General features: G+C 40.7%; 1 protein-coding gene across 4 annotated transcripts in view; it reads left to right on the top strand.

The window, feature by feature from the left end:
* Window positions 1-20837, top strand: part of LHFPL6 (LHFPL tetraspan subfamily member 6) — a 264546-nt gene extending 243709 nt beyond the window's left edge. For all 4 annotated transcript variants that reach the window (XM_035302526.3, XM_002748993.7, XM_078375326.1 and 1 more), the window contains exon 4: window positions 19688-20837. In XM_035302526.3, coding sequence (XP_035158417.1) covers window positions 19688-19806 — 119 coding nt within the window. In that variant the 3' untranslated portion in view covers window positions 19807-20837. The remainder of the gene's footprint in view (window positions 1-19687) is intronic.
* The last annotated feature ends 3467 nt before the right edge of the window (window positions 20838-24304 follow it).

Here is a 24304-nt window from a genome sequence, read left to right as displayed (position 1 = left end):
TGCTGTGGGAGATGGCTCCTCACAGATCTCTCGTGTCAGCAGAGACACTCTATTCTGAACTCTCTTTTCAAAGATGTTTGTATGGTAAATAGTCTTGAAAGTAGAGCAGAGGACAGGTAGGTTTAGTGTCTATTGTAATAAAAATAATTCTTTTCTCTGAGGTAAATAAAGATTGGTCAGATTTTCTTGCAGTCCATTATAAAAATTCAAGTTCCCTTAGTTGGGGTTTCTCATCTGTGACTCAAACCCCCTGTGGTTTGCTGCATCAGCCCCTGTGAGGAGAGGATTGCAAGGAACTACATAAACATGAAGCTCATGCTACCTGCCATGTTGTGAGTAATGCAGTCCTTTGTCTCTGATCCAGGAGTCTCCTATTTTTTACCAGCATTCACAAAATTGTGATAGTATAACTTGTTAAATGGCAAATAGAGTAAACTATCAAACCCTTCACAGTTCTTGACGCTACTGTTACAATGCCTATAGTTCCTTGAAAAATATTTCATCATAGACAGTGACGTATGCATATTATTTAAGGGAAGCCACAACTCAAGTGCGTACTCCAGAGTGGATACTCGTGGATGCCAGGACAAGTGCTTCTATTATTCATATCTTGACTAACACTGAAAGCTTTACTAATTAACACAGCAATGGTCAAAATGGACTTTTGTTGGTAGAATTAGTTTTTATTACATAGCATGATGAATGTTAAAAATGGGCTTTCATTGGTGAAATTAAAGATACTCAAGAATGTGGATTGGTAGAATCCACATAAGTAGTTAGAGACACTTCCTATTTTTGCTTGAAAAGATGTAAGCATTCATCTAGCCATAGTATTATCACTGTAAGTCTGAGTGGTATTCAAAATATTTAATAATCAATATGTCATATGCTGTGAAAATGTGAGCTAAAGCAAGTGCTGGCCACGTGCAGAGGTACGTTCCCATGGGGCCCTCCTTTCCAGGCATTAGCTCTTTGGATTCTGGGATGTGAGGCAAGGATTCCCTAAGGTTTCCAAGGGAAGAAAGGGTTTTGGGGAATTTGGGGCAGGTGGCTGTTTACCTGCAGACAGAGGTACATATCTCAGGATTTTGATGCCCAGTACAGCCTTACTGATGCGTTCCATCTGTGCCCTCACTATTCTTCGGAATGATCATCCCGAAAGCGTTCACTTTCTAAAAGTCTTCGGTTTTGAAGATTTCTGGTTATTTGTTGCCAGAGAGAACAGAATCCCGCCCTGGAACCTTGCTGCATTTTCCCTCACGGTTTTTTCAAGAAGTTGGTAGTCCAAATACCTAAAAAGAGAGCTAGGACTTAACTAGCTCCCAGGTCAGTGTGATCTTTTGTGCCTGCTTTTCGATGGCCATTTGTTGAGTAAGTGTCTGTATGTGTAGGAGGATTGGATCTGAGTCTTGCTTTCATTATAAGTTGGAAATGAGATTGTGGAAAAGTAGCTTACCATGTCTCACACTTTTTCAACAGATTGTAGTTTACCAAAAAGAGTCTTGAGGCTGTGCTTGACCAAATTAGATGAGATTCATTCCCAAGAGCTACTGTACTAGCGAAAAGGAATCATCAGGGAAAACCGTTTAGATTGAGGGCGGCTAATCAACATCAAAGCAGTGCTTGGTGCAATTCAGTTCTTTGTAACCGGATACCCAGAGAGTATATTCAGAGACTGCTTGGTGGCCAGTGGAGGTATGACCAGTATAGACAAGGGAGGACAGATAAATGACACCAGGATGAAATATAGCACTTCTTCACATGGGTTTATAGGAAAATGGCCGCAGCCATAGTTCACATGAAGGAGCAGCAATTAGAGACAGACTGGCTCTTTTCATACTCTCTTCTGGGCAGTCATGAGTCACAGGAGCTGGGTTTCAGGTATTTCCAGCCTTTATAAATAGCAGCTACAGAGAGAAACTGAAGGGTAATCTTTATCACCAAACAGTGATAAATCCATACAGTCAGGCTAAATAAAGCCTGCCTGGTTATCTCAGCCACCCCCACCTGGAGATCAGATTCTGTGTCAGTTCACAGTGTGAACACCAAGGCCACCACTATACATAGAGCCAAGGTGTTTGCCTTATCATCTTAACAGTACACGTTCTTTAAGAAAACTTTTAGGGTGGATTTAGTGCTCAGGGGCAAGGATTAATAATAGCAGCTGTGCTAGCAGGTATAGCTGGCCACACAAGACCAAGAATAAACCATTTTTTATGTGTTAAGTGGCACAAATGTATATGTTAAGAAAACTACCCACCGGGCTACAGAACAGAGGTCCATTTGATTGGTGTGAGCATAAGGATTCGCAAGCTCTTCCACTCGTCCTGCTGAAATGTGGTTCTGTTTCTGGAGGAGCCAGGGTATTTCTGTTTCCTTTGCCATTTCTCTGCATTAGGGGAATGATAAGTAGGCAAAGCATCTGCCACCCTTTCTATGGCATGTGCTTCCTACAAGGATTTCAGGATGGGTTGACACAGGGCCTTTACTCAGTGGAATTTAGGAGGAAGGACCCTGAATGGATCTGATGGAAGAAAAAGTAATTAGGTTTTGTGTGGTAGGAAGGGGCAACCCCACAGGACTCTAGGTAAGAGGGGAAATGAAGAGAGTTTGTTCCTGTGCAGCCATACCTAGCAAATCACTTGAACCTCTAGTTCTCAGATCCTCCAGGGCCAGTTTCTCTGACTGGCCCATCTCTATTCTCTTCTCTGCCACATAACCCCACCCCTTTTGTTTTATATTGATCTTATTTTCAAAAGTAGTTTACTTATATTGACATGAAATACAGTCACACACTGTATGATGTTTCAGTTAATCATGGGTCGCATGTGTGATGGTGGACCCACCAGATTAGGGTGGAGCTGTGTACTGGAGTAGGCTATACCATCTAGGTTTGTGTAAGTACACTCCACGATGTTTGCAGAATGACAGAATTGCCGAATAACACGTTAGCAGAATGTATCCCCACTGTTAAGCAATACATGTCCCAATGTATATATGTCTCAACGTCCTGGTTTGTTGATGAAAAAGTTTTATTTTTTTTTCCCCCACAAATTTATAGCTTTTTGTTCTGGGTTTGTAAAATTAAAAGGGCAGGCAGGTAATTATGTGCTATATGTACCCAAAGAGTCAGGACTGCACTTTTCGATAAGAATAACCCAGCATCACCAGTTTACTTTAGACTGGGAGCCAGGAAATAACAAATTACAAAGACTCAGCTATTGAAGAGAACACATTCCACATGCATGGGAAATGTAGGCGTCTCAGGCAGCAGTGTTCTCGCTGGGAAAGTATAGGAGATGGCTTACATCAGGGGTTGGCAACCTATGGGCCAAATCTAGTCTGCATGTTTTTGTAAATTAGATTTTATGGGAACAAAGCCATGCTCATTCATTTATTTGGTGACTGTGGTTGCTTTTGAACTACAATATTTCCTATCTGACTTCTTTCAGAATAAGGTTGCCAACCCATGACCTAAATGATCCTTCTCCTAAGTCCCTCTGGCCCTAGAATCTGTGATGCTGTGATGCTCTGGGTGGCAGAAGTGACAAGGACAAAGTCAAAAGGATGCAGAAATGGAGGTGTGATGCACTGGCTTTTGACAAGGCTTGAATTTAAAAGAGGCTCTGTCCTCTTCAGGTCTAATCCCTTTCCTCTAATCCTGCCTTCCATCCCTTCTGCCTTCCTGCCTGCCAGGAGCACTCACAGCTGGGGCTGCCTGGGATGACTTTGATTGCACAAAGAAATCCGTAGTCTCTCTCTTTAGAAGACAGGCTTTGCTTGTATAAAATCCTTCAAATGCATCAGCTGGAAAAAATCCCTTTTTTTCAGTGGGAAATATTGTTTCCCACATAGAATATTTTACTGCTTTACCTTGCCAGGCTGGGGTAAATGGGCTCTCTGTGCACCAATGCGTGGCCCTCATCCTCTGGGAAGCTCCTGCTGGAGAAGATGAATGACGCTCTGTTTCTTCCCCGCTGGGCACAGGCTCTGCACACTTACCCACCTCCTATATTGTCTCACAGGAACATTGTATGATTCGTACTGGGACGTCATCTTTATTTAATTGATTCAATTTGTAGGTTGTTTGCTCAGTTGACTGTGGTTGGCAGGAATGGGATGAAGTTTTGTGTTAGATGGGATGTGGCCAGAGAGCAGGAACCAACTGAGCTACCTCACCGTGTGCTGTGCTTAACAGAGCCACACTTGCAAATGGAGTGTAAGAGGGTAAATGAGTATTTTCATGAGGAAAATGACAGAATAAAAGTGGGCATGATGCAGGTGTCTCATTTTGCATGTCGTATGGTCAGGATGTTTATTGATTTCTTGCTCCTTCTACTTATAAAAGTCCCCACTGATTTTGTATATACTCATACAAATAAATACACACATTGTGTTAGTCGGTTCTCACACTACTATAAAGAACTACCTGCGAGTGGGTAATTTATAAGGAAAAAAGGTTTAATTGGTACACGGTTCCACAGGCTGTGGAGGAAGCATGGCTGGGGAGGCCTCAGGAGACTTACAGTCATGGCAGAAAGCAAAGGGGAAGCAGGTTCTGTTCTTCTGAGCAGAACAGGAGGAAGAGAGAGAAAGGGGAAGGTGTGACACACTTTTAAATAGCCAGATACCTGGTAACTCACTCTCATGAGAACAGCAAGAAAGAAATCCACCCCCATGATCCAGTTACCTCCCACCAGGCCCCTCCTCCAACACTGAAGATTACAGTTTGACATGAGATTTGGGGAGGGACAGACATCCAAACCATATCACCTACATATGTTTAAACTTTTGTTTATATTTGTGTAATTTTGATCTTGAAGTAATTTAGATATATAGAAAAGCTACAGAATAATACAAAGAAGTCTTATATTCCCTTCACCTGGATTCCCTTAATGTTTTATTTCATCACACTGGCTTTTTCAGTCCCTGTCTCCCTCTTGCCCCATTCCTTCCTTTGCAGACATGCTGCCCTCCCAACCCTAGATATTTAAGTGAGTAATTCCTAACAATAACATTCTCTTATCTAGCAATTACGATTACCAAATTAGGAAATTAACATTGATAAAATGCTATTATCTAATCTGCAGACTATATACTGATATATTTTACATACAGAATTATTAATAAAAGAAATGGAACTCATTTCCTTGTGCTGGGTATTGTTTGTCATGGACTTTCTTTATGCTTATGGTTTTCCACTTGCAAAATATAACAAATGCAAAGCATTTTTTAAATTTCCAGAGGCTCAAAAGTTGAAAGAAAAAAAGATTGCTGGCTGGGTGCGGTGGCTCACGCCTGTAATCCCAGCACTTTGGGAGGCCGAGGCGGGTGGATCATGAGGTCAAGAGATCGAAACCATCCTGGTCAACATGGTGAAACCCCGTCTCTACTAAAAATACAAAAAATTAGCTGGGCATGGTGGCGCGTGCCTGTAATCACAGCTACTCAGGAGGCTGAGGCAGGAGAATTGCCTGAACCCAGGAGGCGGAGGTTGCGGTGAGCCAAGATCGCGCCATTGCACTCCAGCCTGGGTAACAAGAGTGAAACTCCATCTCAAAAAAAAAAAAAAAAAAGATTGCTTTCTAAACCTTCATTCTGATGTTAGAAATTGTTAAATTTCACAAAAGTATTAATAATGACAGCATTAGTGATGACGTTGATGGCTAGCGATGTCTTCCATCCTCTGGTGTATAATTTGGGCTCAGCACTGCTGACCCTTGTGTCAAGTCTATTTGCTGGTCAGTGTGTCCTGCCCTTTCACAAATTTAGCAGCTGTGCAAGCATGAGATTTCAAATAGGTATTTCCTGGTAAATTCCTGCATTGATGATGACCAGCATTATTTCTTTGGGAGACAATAACTAATACAAATAAATGGGCAAAAAGCTGTTATTTTCTTTTGCCCACAGTCTCTCACCTCAAGAGTGGAGCTAGGACGTTTTTGCAGGGACAAGAGAGACTCAACAGAGCAAATAAAAATATGACTTTGTAGTAAAATTTTAGTGGGAATCCAGAAAAGAAACATACTGTTGAATATAGAAGAATGCATTTGTAATTCAGAAAGGTTTTTTTTTTTTTGCTCCATTACAATCTGAGGTTCATCTAACATGTGCTCCTATTTGAGCTCAGTGCTTGAACAGCTGGTCACTGCCTCTAATGCATATCTCTGCAGAGCTCTCTCCTGACTCCTCCCACTCCAGCTACAGAATGGATTCACCTACGCTGGATACTATTTACAAGGCTGACATATATTTTCCCATCAAAATTCACCTTTAACTCGTCTCCTTAGACATAGTGCTGTTCTGTTATGAGCTCTTTGCAGATACACATCTTATCTTTACCAGAGCATACATTCCTGGCTCCTTTGCCATGCATGGTTATGGAGAATGCTTAATGCCCTAGCCTGAGTGTGTCAGTTCTTACTGATGAACACATATGCATTTTATCTTCTGGTTAGTTCTGTGGAGTAAGTAGGGCAGACAAAAAAGATGAGGGGGGTCTTTTTTTAAAAAAATCTTGTCTTTTTGTTGAAGTGGCTCCAATATTCTAAGCTAGGGCATCATACATTGAGGCACATTGCGTGCTTTGGGGAAAGGTGTTGTCCAACTTTTATGAGAGTCCAAACCCTACCATTCAGTCCCCTAACTAAATAACAGAACAGGTCAAAAGAGCCTTGTATGCTAGAGAGATATGAGAGATGAGAGCTGCAGTTTTTTTTCTTTTTCAATGTTTATTTTGGATTCTGGGGGTTCATGTGTAGGTTTGTTACAAAGGTGTATTGTGTGATGCAGAGATTTGGAGTATGATTGAATCCGTCACCCAAGAAGTGAGCATAGTGAGCAAGAAGTGAGGTAGATTTTCAACCTTTGTCCTACCTCCTCCTCCTTGTCTTCCCCAATATCTGTTGTTCCCATCTTTATGTACATGCTTACCCAGTATTTTGCCACCATTAATAAATGCGAATATGCGGTATTTGCTTTTCTGTTTCTGCACTAATTTGTTTAGCATCATGGCCTTTATGATGATATTTTTTATGGCCACTAGTATTCCATGGTGTATTTGTACCACAGTTTCTTTATCCATTCCACCATTGGTGGGCACATACCTTTGCTATTGTGAATAGTGCTGCAGTGATCATATAGGTGCTTGTGTCTTCTTAGTAGAGTAATTTAGTTTATTTTGTGCATATACCTAGCTGTGATATTGCTGAGTTGAAGGGTAGTTCAACTCTTGGTTCTTTGAGAAATCTCCAGGCTGCTCTGCACAGTGCCTGAACTAATTTAAATTCCCACCAGCAGCAGCATGTAAGTTTCCTTTTCTCCACAGTCTTGCCAAGTCTGTTATATTTTACCTTTTAACAAAAGTCATTCTGACTGGTGTGAGATGGGGTCTTGTGGTTTAGACTTGCATTTTCTGATGATTAGTGATGATGAGCATCTTTTCTTTCACATATTTGTTGGCTGCTTGTATATCTTCTTGTGAGAGGTATCTGTTCATGTCTTTTGCCCACTTATTAATGTGGTTATTTGTTTTTTGCTCGTTGAATTCTTTAAGTTTCTTATAGATTCTGGATATTAGGTCTTTGTCAGATGCATAATTTGTGAAAATTCTCTCCCATTCTGTAGGTTGTCGGTTTACTCCATTGATAGTTTCTTCTGTTGTGCAAAACCTCTTTCGTTTAATTAGGTGCCACTTGTTGATTTTTTTAATTGCAATTTTTTTTTGAGGACTTAGCCACAAATTCTTTACCCACATCTATGTTGAAAGGGTGTTTACTAGGTTTTCATCTAGAATTTTTATAGTTCAAGTTCTTACATTTAAATATTTAACCTATCTTGAGTTAATTTTTGTATTTGGTATAAGAAAGGTATCCAGTTTTATTCCTCTGCATATGGGTAGCCAATTATACCAGCACCATTTATCAAATAGGGAATAGTTTCTCCATTGCTTACTTTTGCTTTTTTGCCAAAGATCAGATGGTTGTAGGTGTGCAGTTTTATATCTAGGTTCTTTATTCTGTTCCAGTGGTCTATGTGTCTTTTTTTGTACCACTACCATGCTGTTTTGGTTTTTGTAAATTTGTTGTATAGTTGAAGTCAGGTAGTGTGATGCCTCCAGCTTTATTCCCTGTGCTTAGGATTGCTTTGATTATTCAGGCTTTTTTTTTGTTTCATATGAATTTTAGAATTTTTTTTTCTAATTCTGTGAACAATGATGTTGGTAGTTGATAGGAATAGCATTGAATCTATAGATTGCTTTGAGCAGTATGGGTATATTAATGATAAAGATTCTTCCAATCCATGAGCATGGAATGATTTTCCATTTGTTTATGTCACCTCTGATTTCTTTTATCAGTTTTTGTAGTTCTTTTTGTAGAGATCTGCCTAACACTGTCAATAGGATGTTGAAACCCCCCACTTTTATTGTGTGGCTGTCTAAATCTTTCCGTGGGTCTAGATCTGCTTCTTTTATGAATCTTATGCTCCACTGTTGGCTGTCTATATACTTAAGATAGTTAAGTCTCCTTGTTGAATTGAACCCTTTATCATTATGAATTATTTTATTCTTATACACGTGAGATGGGTCTGTCTCAAAGATAGCAGATGGTTGGGTCTTATTTGTTTTACCCACTTGCCATTCTGTTCCTTCTATGTGGGGCATTTATACCATTTACATTCAAGGTTTATATTGATATGTGAGGTTTTGATCATGTCATCAGGTTGTTAGTTGGTTGTTTTGTGTACTTAATTATGTGATTATTTTATAGGACGTGTGTTAGGTACTTAAGTGTGTTTTTGTGGCAGCAAGTTATTTCTCTTTTGCTTGTGAAGCTTAGTTTGGCTCGATATGAAATTCTTGGTTGGAATTTGTTTTCTTTAAGAATACCTAAAATAGGCCCTACTCTTTGCCGGCTTGTAAGCTTTCTGCTAAGAAATCCGCTGTTACCCTGATGAGGCTCCCTTTGTAAGTGAGCTGACCCTTTTATGTAATGGCCTTTAAGATTTTTTCTTTCATGTCAACCTTGGAGAGTCTGATCACTATCCATCTTGCTGGGGTTCTTAGAATTTTTTGAATTTGAATGTCGCCCTCCCTAGTGAGATTGTGGAAATTTTTGTAGGCTTTATCGTCAACTATGTTTTCCAAATTGCTTATTCTCTCTCCTTTCTCAGGAATGCCAATGAGTCATAGGTTTGGTCTCCTTACATAGTCCAATATTTCACAAAAGTTTTGTTCATTCTTTTTAATTCCTTTTTCTTTATTTTTGCCTGAAGGAGTTCAGACTGGTCTTTGAACTCTGAGATTCTTTTCTCAGCTTGGTCTCTTCTGCTGTTAATGCTTCCAACTGTATTATGAAATTTGTGTAGTGAATTTTTCAATTTTACACGTTCAGTTTGGTTCTTTCTTGAAATGGCCATGTCTTCCTTCAACTCTTAGATTATTTTACTGTTGTTTTTGGATTGGATTTTAACTTTCTGCTGAATCTCGTTGAACTTCTTTCCCATCCGTATTCTGAATTCTATGTGTTTTATTTGAGCCATTTCAATCTGGTTAGCAACCACTTCCGGGGAGCTAGTACAATCATTTGAAGTACAGAGACCCTCTGACTTTCTGAATTGCCAGAGTTCTTGCCTGATTATTTTTCATTGATGAGGGCTGGTGTTCTTTTATTTTTCTGAAATTGCTGTTGTTTGGGTGGGGCTTTTTTCTTCTTTCTCTGATGACGTGACTGTGGTGTATGTCATGTATAGTCAATTGGCTTCATTTCTGGGTGCTGTCAGAGGCCCAAGGCTCTGTACAGGATCTTTATTTGTGGCTAGATTTTTGTGCTGGGTTTCATCAGTGATGTGTGCTGCCGGAATTTTTGTTTGGTGGTGTAATTCAGGCTGCAATCCAGTCGATGGCCAATAAATGTAAGGGCTGGCAGGTAGGCTCTTATTCAGTGGCACACTTCTTTTGTATTTCAGTGCATTCACAGCAGCAGTGGAGAGCTGCAGTTTTTGAGGGGAAACTGAGCAGGTCCTACCCACTATAGTGCTGCTGTGCTGACTTAGGAGGCATTTAGATGCCCAGTGCCTCCTGGGATATTTTGTAAATAAACTCAATGCATGGGATTTGGGCGATTCTACCATTACATACACCTCCTCACTACCTATTCTTTTGGGGAATACTGTGCAGGGGGTGCTATTCCCGTTATACTTGTGTGCAGCACTGCCTGCCCCCCTCCACCCTGATGGCATATCCATTAGGAAGTGCATAGAATGCAAAATAAATAGATCCCTTGGAGTTGTGTACAGGACAACCCTGACAATCAATATGAGTTTATACTTACTGAAATAAACAGACATAAACAAGCAAAGAAGCTTTTTTTTTTTTTTTTTTTTTTTTGAGACGAAGTCTCTCTCTGTTGCCTCTGTTGCCCAGGCTAGAATGCAGTGGCGGGATCTCGGCTCACCACAACCCCCGCCTCCCAGGTTCAAGCAATTCTCCTGTCTCAGCCTCCCAAGTAGCTGGGATTACAGGTGCATGCTACTATGCCCAGCAAATTTTTTGTATTTTTAGTAGAGACAGAGTTTCACCATGTTAGTCATCTTGATCTCGACCTTGTGATCTGCCCACCTCAGCCTCCCAAAGTGCTGGGATTACAGGCATGAGCCACCATGCATGGCCCTAAAGGAGCTTTTTAAAAGAGCTGCACCCCACAAACATTCTTCTCTCAGCCTTTTTACTTCTGCATTTTCTGCCCACCAAGACAAGTTTGGGTGGTCTTCTCTTTACAGGCACATGACACATCGTTTTTACTACTTGTCTCTTTAAAACTTTACTTAGGACCAGACATGGTGGCTCATGCCTGTAATCCCTGTGCTTTGGGAAGCCAAGGCAGGTAGATCATCTGGGGTCAGCACTTTGAGACCATCCTGGCCAACATAATGAAACCCCCATCTTTACTAAAAATATAAAAATTAGCCAGTCATGGTGGAGTATGCCTGTAATCCCAGCTACTCGGGAGGCTGAGGCAGGAGAATCACTTGAACAAGGGAGGCCGTAGTTGCTGTGAGCCAAAATCCCGCCACTGCCCTCCAGCCTGGACCACAGAGCGATATGCCATCCCCCGCCCCCCACAAAAAAAAGTTTGATTTAAAGCTGTTGTATGTTTAGGTCAGAAGTTCAATGCCTGTTTTTTGTTTTTTTTGTTTATTCACTAGTGACACCTTTGTTTAGTAACTTCACAAAGAGCAAATGGAATTGGTCCCATGACAGATCTTTTTTGTTCTTTATTTTAATGCATGTGCAAACAAGCTAGTATAAATATGATTAGGTATGAAGTTATTTATTCAAGAGGAGAAAGGTCTGTCAACCATTTTTCCATGGTATTTAAAAATATAAATGTTTTTCCTCTTTTCACTGATCCTTCAACTTTCCTGCTTTTATTATTAATACGGCAACAAGGACAAAATCTAATATGGCTGCTTCTTCTTTACCCAAACTTTACATTTAAATATTAACATGTTACAATTTTCAAAATATCGCAGATGAAAGATATTCTGCCTGGATAAATGAAGTCAGCTTCTCATATCCTGACTCAGGCAATACGGCTACAAGGCATTCTGAGTGCTCAGCAGTGACCTTGTGGGGAAAGAGAAATAAATGGGGACTCCATGGAGCTCAGGTTCAAGGAACGGCACTGTAAACATGGAGGGTTTGTGAAAATGGCATGCAGTCAGAGGGCAGGAACTGCCTGTTACAGTGTCCTGTGTGCGCTTTCCAGACCATGGAGTCTCTGGGTGAAAGTTAGGATGGTATGGTGCACCAGCCAAACTTCTAAGGGTTCAGAGGCAGACAGCAGCTCTGGAGGGGAACTGAAGTGTACCCAGGAGCTGAAGCCCTTCATCAGCTAGGGCTTAGACAGAGTCAGGGAAGGGTCCAAAGCACTCAGTTTGGGAGCATTTCGAGAGCCAGGTTCTCCTGCAGGGAGCATCCGTTATCTGAATTCCTCAAGCAAGCTTATTTTAGGCGTCACCTTCCCACATCCTTAAAGAAGATGCAATGCCAAAAGTGCCGAGTGTGCTTTCATTGGCTCAGGAATTGGGGCTGTTGAGTCTTTGCAAGGTGCAGACCTTTAGTACTTGATAACAATGCAAACTGAACATCGGCATTGTTCAAAGAAAGACTTCGGCTGAATTCAGCTTCAAGGATGTTAACTGAGCAATGAACTATTTGCAAATCAGGCAGCCCCCCAGAATCACAGCAGATTCAGGGAAACTGCAGAGGTGCCTTGTGGTCAGCACAAACTTATAGACAAAGAAAGAAAGCGACATGCAAAAATCGGAAGTGAGGTACAGAAGCAACTGGATTGACTGCAGTTTGGTGTTCGCCTTGTTTGAATACGGGTTGAACACTCAGCAGTGTGTGAATGGTTGAAGTCTGGCTGCTGGGATTGGCCAAGACTCCGCAGTTGTTACGGGTGTATACTCCAAAGCTAGGTTTTCAGTCTCGTCTGCCTGTTAAGCTAGGTTACGGTTCGTCCACAAGGACTCAAATAGAGAAGTACGGAGTTCTTCTCAGGCCATATTTAGTTCACTTTAACAGCAGGTATTCTTTTAGGAAGACTGGCAAATTGAAGGGATAAGATAAAATATTTTTTTTTCTTGGCATATAAGTGCCAAGACAAGTACTATTTAGCAAGTGAGAAACATGCATTTGATTAGATCTTTCTTATACATTATCTGAGCACAGGAAAAATCTCTGCAATCAGCTTGACCCAAGTTCAAGCTTCGTTATTTATTTGAGATACTGGGTAAGTTACTTATCCTTCAGTTTCTACATCTTCAACGTGAGAATAATGTTGAGAAAGTCTAAACAGATCAAGGATCCTAGACAAAAATGATTCAAGGAGAGACCACTTATAGCCCCTCACTCGCAGTCTATATGTGACAGCTGTTATATGACTATTGACTTTATATTTATATTCTTACTGCAAGTACAATGTCTCATATCCATTCATGCCACAAATGTGTATTGGTTGCTGTGATCTGCTCGTCATACTGAGTGCCTGAATAGAGCACTAAAACAAGCAGACAGTCACACTTGGTAGGATCCAAAATGTTAATGGAACAAATTAATGAAAAGGCAGAGGTTAAACTCCAGTGTCCTTAAAGATGAAAAGATCACCAGAATTCCATTGTTATATGTAATAAGACTGGATTCTTTGTACCTCTCTTTCTGTCCCCAAAACTTCCAAAAACTATACTAAAAACTAATTTGAGCCACCCTAAAAACTCAGCTACGTCCCTCCCACCCCTATCTCTACTCGAGGGCTGCGCTGGAGTTCCGCCACAGTCTTTTTCTATCAACTTGGCAGGTGGCTATGGTAGGCTGCTTTCTGTCCCATTAACCTCTATTTTATCTGTCAAGAATATATTCCCCATTGTTGAAAGCAGCAATTTGCCAACCAAGCAAGCTTGGAGTCCTGTTTGATGGAGCATTACAGAGAGCAAAAGGGAAAGTTTAAACAGATTTGCTTCTCTAATTTCCTGAAAGGATCACAGACAAAACTTGCCCTCTGGAAAAATGCTTTCTGTTTGCATTATAATAACAAGCATTTATTGCCATGACAGGGGTAGAGAGAGGTCGTGGAAGACTGGCCCTGTATTTCCTGGTTTTATTTAGTCCCGTTACTACTCATGAAAAGTATGCAGAAACACTTTTTTCCTTTGACTGTAAACATGGTGCTAATTTCTCATTGTTGAGCACATGGGTTTTAACAATAGGATGATGCTCTGAGAGAAAAATCTATTTTTCCTTTTCCTTTGGAGAAGTTCAAGGCGACAAGCCTGTGCCTGCTAAACCCTGAATCTCGCACAGAATTCTGAATGTTTTGCTTTCACATTTATAGTTTTGTGAAAAAAAAATCCTGTTGTATCTGGTTTATTTCATTGAACTGAGTTTCTACAAAACATGTGCATAATGTACTAGGAAAGTTTCAGAATAATACAGCTGACGTGAGCGATATGCCCTGGACAGTAAGCTTCATGAGACCAAAGATTCTGTATCGTCCCCTGCTGCATCTCCACCTCTATAACATAGCAAAATAGGTAACAGGGGCTTAAGATTTATTTGTGACTGTTAAATGCCTCATATTCCTATCCAAAACTACAAATGACAGTTTCGAAGAGGAAATGTTGAGGCTTCAAGCTCTCGAACTCTGGAAGTGGTCATACCCAAACCCATCTTTCTCTTGACATCCGAAATGGCATCCATCTCTTACTTGAGCAAGACCCGGATCTGTCTCCCATTTCTCCATTACATTTTTCATCCCTTCAGTCCAAGCACACTGTTCCCTGGCCCCCTACACTCATGCTTGGCTCACTGCTGAACATCTGCAGGTCTCGGCTTGGGTTTTGCTTCTGATGTGAGGCTCCCTTTCACTGACCTGAGCACGCCACACAGATCCCTTACGATGTGCTGCCTTCGCATCCTGAATTTTTTCTTCAAACCACATATCACAATTACCAGGTATAACTGTCTCAGTATTGCTTAATGCTTATTTCCTTGACTAGACAATAAGCTTCTTGATAGCAGGAATTACATCTATATTATTCCCAAAAAAGCTCCCAGTGCCCAGTGATTCAATCAAGGTTGGAGCTGGCACTCAATGAATGTTTGTTGAATCAATGAATAAATTGAGAGAGGGAGTGGGGAAAAAAAAAAAGGAAGGGAAGAAGAAAATAAAGAATCAGGATTAGATGACGGTATTTTTTCAGATTTGCTTAAATTCTCTTGACACACCTCACTCTTACTAGACTGATCTTGATGATTTTTTGTTTCTCCAAAGACATGTATGTGTATGTACTGTTGTATATTTTTTGAGGCTAGTTTGATTGGCTGGCTATATCTCAACATAATTTGTAATATTAGAACAAATTTATATTAAATCACTTTTTGATTTAATAATAGTTTATAAATTACTGAGTAAATGAAAAAGTCTTCATGTCCTAAATGAAGGACTCTTTTTCTTGTAATTCACATTGAACATTAATAGCTCATTTGGGACCTTAATCAGTTGTTGAATTTTAACCCCAAATTTTGTAAATCATATACACAAACTTGTGTCTATGTCCGATTGGTGGCCATATTTTCTTATATCCTCAAACATTTTCTCCTATTATGGTATACTCTTTAAAACTCTTGCTTAATTTCCTGCCAGTTTTCATCTAATAGACATTTGGCCTGATGCATTAACTGTTTTATGACATAAGAGTGGATCCAGATACAACAATTACTAGAAATTATAATTACACCTGAGCAAGACAAGGAGTTGGCTTTGCCCTAGGAAGAAGGTAGCATGGGGAGAATGGGAGACAGCTGGTGCTGAGAGCTCTGCTCTGCCTCTTTCTGGAGATGGCAGGGCTTGGGTGCGTGAGTGGGTGGCTTAGCTTCTGACAATGTTAGAGACTTACAGATCCCTTGATAAAGAAAAGTAAGAAAGTCTTTGTACATTCACTCTTGTCTTAGAGCTGGTTCCCTAGAGTAGATACTGAGATGAGGATTTTTGTTCACGTGATTGAGAAGATGTGCTAAGGAAAAGCCAGTGGGGAAGTGGAAAACAAGGTAGGGAAGGAGCGAACTCCCAGCAGGGTGGTGAGAGTTTGGCTTCAGCCTGAACTCACCGTGCTGGGAACAGTCATTGCGCTGCAGACTTTGTTCCACCTGGAGGGAAGAAAGCCAGGTGTGCCTGCTCCAGTACAAGTCCATCACTGGCCATAAGTCATGCCAGGGGCATGTCAGCCTTCAGAGAGCTGCGGCAGGGTAACATCAGTCAACCACGGGTCCTCCGAAGAGTGTTGCAAATATGAGCTTTTAGGAGCAAAGCCCAAACAGAAGCTGGAGATTGAGAGTCCAGAACCAGCAAAGGGACCCAGAGGAACTGGCTGAAGAATCTACAGCATTGGCTGTAGCTCTCCTGCCACTTACAAGACTCTGACATTTAAACTTCTGCTATTTTATTGACTTCTCTGCTAAAAGCAAAAGCAAGACCAATTATCCTTTCTCTCCTTGGTCCTCGGATAGCCAGTCCTTTACTAGCTTCTTTTTCCATCTTTGTTTAATAAATGTGTCTACTGTCACATACACTGTTTTCAAATAATTAGGCTCAGCACATTTTCTTAAGTGCCGAATAATTAATAAAGAATTATATACTCTAATTTTCATGTTAGTTCATGGTACTATGTATAGGTCAATACATTATTAATAATAAACAATTGTTGTATTCTAGATTATGAGCCCTGTGCTAAACAGATGGGCCACAAATTTTGCCATCTCTTTGAAAGGTTCTAACCCATTGGCCATCTCTTTTCTACCTATTAATTCTCCCTCCTAGATTTATCTAATCCAGCTAAAGCATAATTCAAAATGGAGATTATTCCCAAGACTCACAACCCGTGGTTGTCAGCAAATCTGACCTATGAAGGGGGACTCGGTTACCCGTGAAAAATGCTTATTCTCTCTATCAGTATTAATGGAGGTCATCGTGCCAGTGTGATTTACCCAGAGGTGGAGGTGTGATCTTTCAGAATCTATTACCCTGTTAAATGTAACACACTCTCTATGAGGCCGGAAATACGTACTTGGTTTGGGAAGTTCTCTCCAAAATGTCAGTGCCAAAACAGGACTAGAGTTACTGTTAAAATAAAACCCTAGAGGTACTGTTGTTTTAGGTATTAGCTGTCTGCTTGCTTTGCTTCCTTTCTGCTCTTCTTTTACCTTGTCTTTCATTCAACCATTATTTATTAGGCGCTTGTCATAGGCCTGGCATTTCCACAATCTGGAAGTGGAATTTCTACATGGAAGGAATCGTAAGTATGGCACTGTCATGCCAGCGACAAGCCTGATAAGCTCCAGAAAAAGCAGTTAGTGTGGCCAGAGAAAAAACATAGGAGAGAGTGGTCATGAGGTCTGAGAGGTCAGTAGACTTTTAAAGCCTCACAGGCTACGAAGGACAATGATTTTTGATAATTCATTTGAGGGGCTTTTTTTCTCTTTCTTTTTTTTTTTTTTTTTTTTTTTTTGAGACAGGGTTTCACTCTGCCATCCAGGCTGCAGTGCAATGGCGCTATCTTAGCTCACTGCAACCTCCACCTCCCAGGTTTAAGCGATTCTCATGTGTGGGCCACCACACCAGGCTAATTTTTGTATTTTTAGTAGAGACGAGGTTTCACCATGTTGGCCAGGCTGGTCTCAAACTCGTGACCTCAAGTGATCCCCCTGCCTTGGCCTCCCAAAGTGCTGAGTCGTTAGAGTGTTTTAAGGTTGAGTGTGGCTTGATCTTGATTTTTAAAAACACAGCTGCCTACCTTGCTGTTGGTGATGAGATAAGTAGAAGCCGGGAGACAAGGGAGCAATGACAGCAGATGAGACTGCCCGGGGGATGAGGCCGGCATTTGAGAAGGGGCAGAATGCAGGACAGGTGTCAGGGAGAGTGGCAGAGGACTTGCTACTCTTTAATGGGAAGTCCTTGAGCAGGTTACCAAACTTTCCTTGGCCTCAGTCTTCCCTTCTGAAAGATGGGAATGATAGTCATATACCTACCACATTGTGCTCCTGTGAGAATTTAAGCAGTTTTACTCCACGTGAAGCTCTATGACAATTTTGAGAAAGTGGTCATCAATACACATTTGCTATTTTTAAATTGTTGACTGGATGTGGAAAGGGAGAAATCAAGGATGACACATAGAGAAATCAAGGACGGCACAACGTAGCTCCACGTCTGTGTGCTTAGGTCATGGCCTAAGAACTTTTCAGATGTGGACACTCTTGATCAAATGTTGCTGCTCTTGACACATGGTGACCACAAGCCAATAACTCCCTTAGCTCTGCCTTGCCTTGCCTTTTTATCCGTGCATGGGGCACGTGCTAACTGCTTCTCCAGTAAATGCCCAGTGGAGATTTGAAGTTCACTTGCATGTTATACCTAACAGACTTGGTCATTTTCAGCACAGAAGTAATTCATTTTTCACAACCGAACAAGGTAAAAATGACTGTGTTCCGTAGTAAGCAGGTCCATGCAAACCTAACCCCGTAGGCTGAGGAAGCTGAGAGGCTGAAAAAAGAGGTGAGGAAAGAGGCTGACAAGTCCAGTTGCTCAGAAGGAAACATTTCCTAGGGACTTACACACAGAAGCCATGTCTCAGGCAGCTGCAAGCTGGTGGATCCTTGCACCTGGCCTCCAGAAAGCAACCTTGATACAGCAAGCTTTTAGGGTACAGACACGTGCAGCGGGTCACATCTCAAACTTTCCTGCCAAAACTAGTGAGCTCTGGGGAGATGAGATAAACATCTTTATGAAAGGTTGTCTGTGCCATGGGCATTGTTTCTTCATGAGCGGTTATCTACCTGTGGGACACCTCGGTGTGCAGGAGTCAAACGTTGGTCGTCATTGAGGTTTCACATCAAGCTGGTGTCACTCTTGCCAAGCAACAGGCTCCTTTCCTGCAGGCTGACTTGTGAAAAGAAGGGATGCGATTTTTCAATCTATGGTTTTTATGTTCAGTGACTGTAAAATCCAAATGTCTTGGTGTTTGTGTTTGTATCTAATATAATGCAAAGCAAGAACCAAAGGGAGGAACATGGTTGCTATTGGAGCATCGTCTGATAAGACCAGCTGAAAGAGGAATTAGAATTGGAGCAGATAGTACAGTGTCTGGTAGAGGATACGGAGGCCTTCTTTACTGTGCACACAAAAAGAATAGCTTGTATGTCTTTAAGAAAGAAAAGCCTGATGAATGCAGAAACCCATTCCATTAACCCAAATGGGGTATCTGGGGACTCCAGCCTATGCTTGGGATCTGGAACCTGGGTTTGAGTCCTGGCTCAGTTTATTCCAAATTATAAGCACATGACTATGGGTAAGTCACCAACTTCTTTAAATGCTGAGAAGCTCTTTTGTCAACCGTGTTGAACTAGTATTCCACCTTATAATGTTGATAAAAGAATTGACAAAGACAATATATATAAATAAATCTACTCATTATATTTTTAATATTTTGCATGTGTTATGACTATTAAGACTAATCCATTGAGAAATCAGGACCCATTTGGACCCTTGTCATTATATTTTCATTTAAATGACACTTTATCCTCGAGGTGAGTGTTGCTCACAGAAGAATCTGGGAGTTTCTGTTTTCTGACTCAGACAGTAGAGTGTAAGTCACTTGAGGATTCCACAAAACAGCAGTATTTGCCTTAGCATTAGCCATTAGCCTTCAACTGGGTTGCCTCCTCTAAGTGGCCCTTTTGCAGAAGGATTGCACCAATATTTAGACGTTTTCCCTAAAGTACTTTGTTATGCATGTGAGCTTGGGTGATTTAAATTAGAATGAACTCCTTCATCTCCTATCCTGGTTGCTGCCATTCCTCTTTTTTTGGCCAGGGTGTGGATGTTGGTAGAGGGGACTAGAGGGTTCTTAGCCAGCATGAGACATGGACCTTGAGATCCTTCTGAAATGCACCCAGCCCTTCTTGCTTTTTTCATGTCAAGATAACTTTTGAGCCCCTTATCATGCCATTTAAGCGAGGATGCCGTATTCCTAAATGGGTGTGGAAGAACCCACACATTGGAAGCAATAAGAAAGCCTGCTGCAAAATCATCCTCATGTGTGACTTTCTTCTCTCCCCTTCCTTTGCCCCTAGGGAAGTGTGAAATCGGCTGGGCCTACTACTGCACTGGAGCAGGTGCCACTGCCGCCATGCTGCTGTGCACATGGCTGGCTTGCTTCTCAGGCAAGAAGCAGAAGCAGTACCCATACTGAGATGGAACCGCCAAGAGCAGACAGAGGAGAAGACGGGCCAAAGGGGCTTGGAGAGGTCAAACATCCAGCTACCTTCAAAAGGCTGGATAGGAACTCTGATCCAACACAATGCTAGTAACACGAAACCCGATAAAATCAGGAACATGATATAGGAGGGAAGGGGTATAGGAGATTAGTGAAAAAACAAAGTGTAGAATGATGGAGACAAATGGACCAAAGGCTAAAAATACTGCAGGGCATCGGGTGTTTCCATTCCACACGGTATTATTAATGTAACACACACACACACACACACACACACACATACACACAGCAAATCTATATATGCAAACAAGGGTTTTGTTTTTGTTTTTGTTTTTTTAAGGTGAGGACTCAAAATCAAAAGGGCTCAAAGAAACAGTGTTATGTTGGGAAGCAGGGTACCCCCAAAGATGTCCCCTGTAGGTCACGGCACTCCTGAAAGCACACAAGCACATTATAGACGTATGCATCCCCACACACGCCCGTGCACAAACAATGTGGCTTGTCGCACAGACTGTACGGGAGGCATAGTGGTGCATTACTCCTCTGTTTTCTTTTTAATATGCATTTAAAATACAGTATTATCACTTTATAAAGCATACATTAAACCTAATAAGTAGACCGATAAGCCAAACTATCAGTATTTTGTATATCCTGCATAAACTCTAATTTAGTTCCTCAACCTGTTTTCAGTGTTTATGCGGAAATTTAGAGTTAAGCTTTTGTATTTCAATGTTATTCAACTATCTGCAGTATTTCTCTGAGTAGCTTCTGCTATGATATTCTTATGAAGTAAAGGGGCAACTTTCTGTCCACAGTAGGAGAGAATTCAGCCGAAGATATGAGAGTGATGAGAGACATTTTTCAGTCATTGGATCATGTTTTCTTTTGTCCATTATTGTACTGTGCTGTACCACATTTATTTCTATATTCATTTTGTAAAAAATTTTAAAGTGCTATTTTGTTTGTATTTGGAAATCTCTGTGAATAAATTCTCTCTTTGATCAATAGTGAGATGAGTCATGGAGTGTTAATTCAGTTATTGGATTTGCTTCTTTAATTCCTTAAATGTAGCTCCTCAACTACTATAGTCCTGTAAAATGTCCTTTTCTCTTTTAAGATCTCTCATTAATTCATTCACTAATCATCCAACCAGGCACTGTCCTACGAGCCAGTGTATTAAAGATGAGTAAGACAGTTTCTGCTTTCAGCACGAATTCTTTGCAACCAGAATTCTAACTTCCTGCTCATTCCATTTCAATCATGGCCAAATTCCTAGGAGACAAGAACTTCGGGTCTGTCTTGTATTAAGTTTGAGAATATAGGTGGTATTTAGATATTATTTAGGGCAACAAGAGCCAGATTGTGGTTCAGGAGGTGACTGGACCCACAGTCTCCAGCATGAAGACACAATTGTCACAGCTGCAAGTGACTTAATATTCCTCCAGCTTCTACAAAGTGCTGGGTTTCTTCTGTACTTCTGCGCCAGGGGCAATTTCATATCACTATCTTTCAGGGATGTTGGCCATTTGAAAAAGTTTATCTCATAGCCCTGCCCCTCAAGCAGAAAGCCTTCACTAAAGAGAAAGATTTGGACCCTCACATGGCCCCCTAACAGAACTAGCTCTGTCAGGGCCAGACGCAATGGCCCATCCATGCCTGTAATCCCAGCCAAGGTGGGGATGTCACATGAGGCCAGGAGTTTGAGAGCAGCCTGGCCAACATGGCGAAACTCCATCATTACTAAAAATACAAAAAAAAAAAAAACCAGCTGGGTATAGTGGTAAACTCCTGTAATCCCAGCTACCCAAGGCGCCAAAGTACAAGAATAGCTTGAACCCAGGAGGTGGAGGTTGCAGTAAGCCGAGATTGCGGCACTGCACTCCAGCCTATGCAACAGAGCAAGACCCTGTCCCCACCAATAATATAAATAAAAAATAACAAATTACAAAAACTAGCTCCTTCAGGAGCAAAGATTACATAGTGGATCTAGCCTTTTGTTTAGTAAGCCTGAGTTATTGTAGCAAATCCTTAAGAATTCAGTTTCAATTAGCTTCTAAATTCATTGTACTTTTGAGATTTGGAAATTGAACATTCTGGCTATTTATACATGTAACTATATTTTCTATGCTCTCTATCCATATCTATCAATTTAATTTGAATATCTGAGTATTTCACTCGCTTCTGGTACTTTTAATCATTGCAGGATGAGAATCCATGCTGCTCTGGACAAACAATACAGGATCTGACCAATAACATTCTAGACTTTCTGAGGCTTTGTTGGTGTGGAGAAAGTCATTCCGCTCTCGAATGCTTAATTCAAAATGTGCTGAATGTGATTTGATTGTGTCTCATTGTCTGCTGAGCAGGGACTTCTCCATTCTGTGGCTTCCTGCAGAGGAGAAAAGATTGCACTTTGCTTCCTCAATTAGCTCATGATTTTCATGTGTAGCTGGTGCTTTTCAAATTTCTTTTAGCTGCACCTTCCTGTCAGAGTAGTGTGGTGACTTCTTGGCTCCCATTATCAGGTTGGAGCTCTCTAGGGAAATCATTAAGGTCTAATTCCTTGGACAGATTTAATGATGACATTGTCATTTTTATGTAGTTCATGTGATTTTTGACATTAGTGAGCCTCACTGAAATAAAAGGTCAGCCACTCTACATGGTAAAGTCAAATGAAAAATTCTTATAGGGCAAATTCCGGCTAGTCATATAATTTTTTTTTCCCCAAGATGTCCCAGCGTTTCATTAGCAACATCTAAGTTATTAAGAATTCCATATACTGCTTTCCAAATGAAAATCAGGATTCATCAGGTAATAACAAAGTCAGAGAAAAGCATATATTCACAGGATTCTTACAGATACACACTTGAGAGGCAATAAAAAATCTCAATTTTCACAAACTTAAAAGCTGTCATTGCTTTCACATGCCTCTGCAGTAAGTGAGGAGTTTATCTTGTTTTCAGGAAGAGAAAATGACATGCAAAGCAGTGAACTCATGAAATTTAATTGACTCTCATCATTGAACACCTGCTACTTGGTAGGTCTTCTACTAGACATAAAACACTAAATAAAACCCAGCCCATGCTCTCAAGTCAGTCATAAGCTTATGGAGAAAAATGACAGGAGAATCAGTGATTACCATATTATATGTCAACTGATTTTCCAAGACAAGGAAGAAGTTCCTCCCATGTAAAGAATTCTGCACAGACGAATTAAAAAAGTATGAAGAAAGATGGTCTATTACAATGTTCTGCTCTTCAAAAATCATCAAGAAAATGAAAAAATGTGTCAAAGACTGGAAAAAGTTATATATCTGATAAACAAGCTGTATTCTGAGTGTTAAAGCTCATGCTCTGAATGAAAAGACCCCTCTAAACAGGCTTTGTGTGAGCAACAAGGCTGTTTATTCACCTGGGTGTGAGCGGGCTGAGTCCGAAAAGAGAGTCAGTAGAGGGTGGAGTGATAGGAGTTGGTTTTTTAGGTTTGGGATAAACAATGGAAAGTTACAGAAGTTACAGTTTAGGGCAGTTTTTTTGCAATCTGGGAGGGGGTCATAGGGTGTGGAGTCAGGAGGTTGAACAAGTTCAGTTACAAAGTCCAATGGCTTGTCAGTTGAGGCCAGAATAAGAGACAATAGAAGAATGTCTCAGGTTAGTTAAGTGCCACAAAGGCTGATCGTCCGTTCAGTTTTCATGATTTTCCAGCTACTTCAGGTTTTCTAATTCCAGAAGGCCCTTCAAAAGTACACATTCGGGTCACGGGGTGGCCGTGCTGTCCGTGGTGCAGTCAGACCTTACATTGAGTACATACATGATTCTCTCAAATGAATAATGAAAAGGACAACCCAATTTTTAAAGGGTAAAAACTTGAATGGGGCATTTCCCAAAAGACGATACACCAGTGACCGATTACATTGAAAAGGTGTTCAACATCATTAGTTGAGAAGAAAATGAAACTTCAAGAACCACAATGAAATGCCGCTTAACTTACACTAGAAAACTAAAACAGAAAATATTGGCAACACCAAATGTTGCTGAGTATATGGACACATGGCTGGAAAAACACTAGGTACATTTTTATTAAGTGAACCATAGTAATTCCCTTCCTAGGTATTTGTGCCAAAAAACAAAACTATGTTCACAAAAAGATTGTGTACAAATGTTCATTTCAATTTTGTTCATAAAAACCCTAAACTTTGGTTTTTATTGTGTCTATTTGATTCTTCTCTCTTTTGTTCTTTATTAGTCTGGCTAGCAGTCTATTTTTTTAATTTTTTCAAAAAACCAGCCCTGGATTCATTGATGTTTTGGAAGGATTTTTCATGTCTCTGTGTCCTTCAGTTCTGCTCTGATCTTAGTTATTTCTTGTCTTTTACTAGGTTTTGAATTTATTTGCCCTCACTTCTCTAGAGGAACTCCAGACATTATAAAACATCTAAAAATATTTGTTATAAATACTATATCAATACTTGACA

This window comes from Callithrix jacchus, chromosome 5, assembly GCF_049354715.1.
Source record: "Callithrix jacchus isolate 240 chromosome 5, calJac240_pri, whole genome shotgun sequence".
Lineage (NCBI taxonomy): Eukaryota > Metazoa > Chordata > Mammalia > Primates > Cebidae > Callithrix > Callithrix jacchus.
The sequence above is the reverse complement of the archived record's forward strand: the minus strand, read 5'-3'. Positions and strand labels throughout refer to the sequence as shown.